This window comes from Hyposmocoma kahamanoa, unplaced genomic scaffold (genome assembly GCF_003589595.1).
Source record: "Hyposmocoma kahamanoa isolate Upper Pololo Valley unplaced genomic scaffold, ASM358959v1 102, whole genome shotgun sequence".
Classification (NCBI taxonomy): domain Eukaryota; kingdom Metazoa; phylum Arthropoda; class Insecta; order Lepidoptera; family Cosmopterigidae; genus Hyposmocoma; species Hyposmocoma kahamanoa.
This window is the reverse complement of record NW_020653337.1, coordinates 11,902,072-11,906,536: the sequence shown is the minus strand read 5'-3', so window position 1 is coordinate 11,906,536 and position 4,465 is coordinate 11,902,072. Positions and strand designations below refer to the sequence as shown.

Genomic DNA, 4,465 nt, shown 5'->3' with positions numbered 1-4,465 from the left:
TATCATACTTTTCTATATTTGTAAGCTGTCACGAAGGATGACTGACATCCATAATACAGATTTTGTCTAGTATAGGAAGTCAGTGGTCATTTGGTTTACAATTATTTTTATATTATCTATATAAAATTAATTTATAATTGTTTAGTTTTATTTACCTATTTTGATATTAGGAATCGCTCAATAAATTATTATTATTATATTACAATTGAACGTAAGGGCGCTCCCTCACCGCGAACACTCGCCTGTAATGTAACATTCAAGATTCGTGTTCGGGCATTACATTACAAACTACCTCCTTCACTGACGAGCATTCGCCTGTAATGTAACACCCAAGATTCAGTTAGGCTGCCACCAGAGATGTACGAGGTATCAAGGCGTGCGTGCTACTGCCCTTGAGTGCGTGCGAGTGCCTTTGAGTCAAACTCAAATAATCATTTATTCCATAGGTAACAGTTTTACACTTGAAAACATAATTTTTTAAGCCACTGCTCGCTCACTACGCTGACCTTCTGACACTGAGAAGAACGAGCAAGAAACTCTAGGGATTGCACTTTACAAATAAACTTAAATGCTATGGAATACACTTTGAATCAAAATAATTGTGTGGAATCTTGTGTGTTGTCTTTCCATGCATCTTTATCTAATACATACTCTTCAATTTTGTAATATGACTTTTCAATTACAATACTATTAATGTAAGTTTTAAACTTAGAAAATGATCATCTTAATATATTTTCCGGAATCTTATTGGTAAAACGTATACAGTTCCCCATAAAATAATCGTTTACCTTAGTTAAACGAAATCGTGGTACCATGAGTTTGGACTTAGTTCTAAGGTTAATGTTATGGATATCTTCTTCCATAATGAAATTAAGTATATTTTTACGGGCATACAAAATATTTGAGCAAATGTAATATGATGTCATGATACTAGTCTCCTATAACTTTAACTCCGGTACGGAGCCAGCCACCAGCTGTGGAGCTAGGTCTTTCTAGTAATGTAAATAAATAGTAAATTATATCAATACTAGTACATAATCATAATTAAAAAATTGGTAAATAAGCGATCGAGAAAGATTACGTATCGCTCGGTGAAGCGGGTGGCGGGGTCACTGCCCTTGCGTAGTGCATATGACTCCAAGACAATTTTGAAACACTTTACTAGATACAATTAGCCAGAATATTGAACAGAATAATTTCGATTAGTCGATCTACCACTAGTAAACCCATATTGTTCACTATGAAAATTGTGATTCCTACCGAAATAAGACAGTAATTGAATCAACATGACCTTTTCGAATGTTTTACTTAAAGCTGGTAGAATTTAAATAGGCTTGTAGTTACAAAGATCAACTTTCCTACCGCTTTTGAATAAACCGTACGAACGAATGACCATAATCGTATAGTGAATTCTATCTTTAGTAAATTTTGTAAAAAAGGTGAAGGGTATCAACAGATAGCAAGGGGTCACTTCGAAACACCTATATTTGTATGTAACTATTGTTTAAACCACAGAAAACTAAATAATTAGGCAATCGAAGTCGCATATCTACTACGGTGACATAGCCGCCACTCGCTTACGGCCAAAGTGTGGACTGTCATTCAGTTCAGTATTGCTCAAAACTTCTAAAGTGAAACAGTGTGTAAAAATGGTGTTTAGCTGCATATCTAATTGTGGAAACTCTTCCACAAGCTGTAATTACCAGTAAAATTTTTAAGAACAAAGGTTGTTTATAAGAAACAAAACAGGTGTCAAAGTTGAAGTGAATTACATAATTCACGTTTCATACGTATTTTTAATACAACGACAGGGAAATGTGTATAAATATTTTTTGTTTTTAGTTCCCCCAAATGTGTCGATGCTAAAGACAACTGAATATACGATATATAGATTTTAGTAGCAGTAGCGCTCCTTGTGAAAGAGTTCATCCAGGGACGTACTGCCACCTTACCTATTTCTCCCGCCAAGCAGTAATGTCACCATTACTGTGTTCCGGTTTTGAAGGGTAAGAGTACTGGTGAAATTACAGGCACATGGGACTTGTCAACTTATGTCTCAGGGTGACGGGCGCAGTGGCAGTGCCCCTCAGATCTTTGCGATTTAAAGCTCTGAGTGGCACTGCAACTGTTATGGACAGGCGTATAGCTTACCATCAGGCGCACGATTTGATCGTCCCGTCACTTGATATTATAAAAAAAAAAAATTAAAGACAAAAGGAACTGGTTACTTACAAGCTACAGTCAAATTTGTGCAATAAATTTTGATGAAGATGACTTTAGCCCTACAACAATAAGTAAATATTTTATGATACATTTGGATCGATAAAATAAACCTTATTATTAAAGCAAAGACTTGTATCTTAATCATCAACCAAGCGTCATCCATAACATTGACGAAAAATGTAATGTCAAGTGTCGACCATAGACAACTATGTGGCGTTACCCATTTTTAAATAAATAGACATTGTTTACACTTCTAGTGCCTACTTATTTAGATTTCTGTGTGTTAGACTGAAAAATGTACTTTTGAATGGACAATTGCTACTTACAATTTCTTTCATCTAACTTCAAATATTTGTTACAAACACTCAACTCTTGTTGCCAGTCTGGATCAGGCCGTGTAGTAAGAATCCATTTTCTTTGATGCCATGCACTATAAGACTTTGGATTCATCTTCAAACAGTACTCGGTTAATTGAAGTTCTGCATCATATAGATTTGACATTTCTGCTTGCAACTCATCATTTATATCACATTCATATTTCCTGGAATACAAATGGAAATATTACAGTAATAAATTGTTTGAACAAGCACACAAATATAACAATGGCTAAAACCTGAATTTAATGTATGTGTAAATAAAATTAATATTTCAATTGTATGGCAGTCATCTCAATACATATGAGTTACCGGAAAAGCATAGTTTGTTTAACGTGTGCATTAAAAATAATAACACTAAATAGGAAATTAAACAATTTTTTCAGATCTAGTTTAATTTCCTATGTGTAACAATCATGAAAACTTAAGAATTCAATATTAATATTAAATCATTGAAAAATTTTACAAGAAAAACGTGAAACAAACCTGAATGCAGTTAATATTTCCCTTCTTACATTCCACAGGGTATAAATGTCTGGATTTGAAGACAACACTTTCGCTGTGAGTTCCAGAAGTTCCTTATCCAATTCACCTTCTTTCCTCTAAAAAATTATTCTAATAATAATCAAAGTTCTGTAAGGCTTACAGACACATGACTTGTAGAGCTCTCTTCTAATACCATATCTACCTGCCACATCGCTATTTGTCAGGCGCTTGATGCGAGTGCTAAGCTCTACATTTTTACAAAAGTGATCGTTGTAAAACACCAAGTAAAATCTTTTATTTCATGGTAAGTATTTACAAAGCACTTACAAGAAATAATACTAGACAAAACTTATTATAAAAATTTAAATACTAGAAAGTTAATAAGTGGAAAATTTACTTATCATAAAGCTTTATCATTATGAAACTGAATAATTTTTATATAACATTATGTACCTTTTTTTGAATCTTGTTCATAGCATATTTGAATGTTTTAAGTTTCTCTTGTCTCTCTCGTTCTTTTCGGGCTTTCTCCTCCTCGGAAGTACGAACTTTAACACGGCCATGCTGTATTAGGCAGAATACATTGTCTTAGTAGGTATTATACTAGTGAAGAATAGAATAGAATGTTTCAATTATAATAACAAGAGAAGCTCCTACATATAATTATTGTAATTATAATATTAATTATTCTGACGCAATCAAGAAACTCAAGCATTCATTCAGGTGAAATTTGTTGCGTGATGATTTGATAATTTGTTATTTCCTAATATCTACATGAATAGTTCGATTGAGAACATTCGATAAAGGAAGTAGCCAAAATTGAAACGTGACTATAGACACTTTAGCCAATTTATCTATTGTGTATAAACATTGTTTTGATTAAATTTACCATTTTTGTACACCAACGAAGAAAGACTGTCTTTTTTACGAATTGAAGCAAATTATTGGAAACTAATTTTTATTCCACACAATACTATCTATGTATATTTACTTAATATTAATTGTAACATTATCTCGAGATTCGAGATAACATTCCTACTTCACTTCACTTTTTATTTTTATGGCCCCATCAATATGAGAACTGATGATTTTGCCAATGTCACAGTTGAAAGAAAAAAAACGAAACAAAAAAAAATTTTCGCTAAGCTCTAAAAAATGTATAAATTGTGCTCTTCGAGTATTGAATGAATGAAACAGATCACAATGACTGACAGTGTCAAAATAAGGTTGCCATAATGTGACTAATGTTTTGCAAATTCTCAGGTTTCCTGCAAATCGCAATGACGTTAAACATAAAAATAAGTAGTCCAAGGATGATCTATGGTCCAAGGTCTTAATAGACGTTTTTTGTAGGTAGTTACTGGTAGCATAGAACAGACTTT

General features: G+C 33.0%; 1 protein-coding gene across 1 annotated transcript in view; it reads right to left on the bottom strand.

Annotated features, from left to right (window-relative positions):
- Positions 1–3,977, bottom strand: part of LOC113232104 (geranylgeranyl transferase type-2 subunit alpha) — an 11,730-nt gene extending 7,753 nt beyond the window's left edge. The window contains exons 1-4 of the mRNA XM_026466744.1: positions 3,973–3,977; positions 3,537–3,647; positions 3,084–3,199; positions 2,550–2,764 (exon numbers count right to left, since the gene is read on the bottom strand). Coding sequence (XP_026322529.1) covers positions 2,550–2,764; positions 3,084–3,199; positions 3,537–3,647; positions 3,973–3,975 — 445 coding nt within the window. The 5' untranslated portion in view covers positions 3,976–3,977. The remainder of the gene's footprint in view (positions 1–2,549; positions 2,765–3,083; positions 3,200–3,536; positions 3,648–3,972) is intronic.
- Positions 3,978–4,465: the final 488 nt, after the last annotated feature.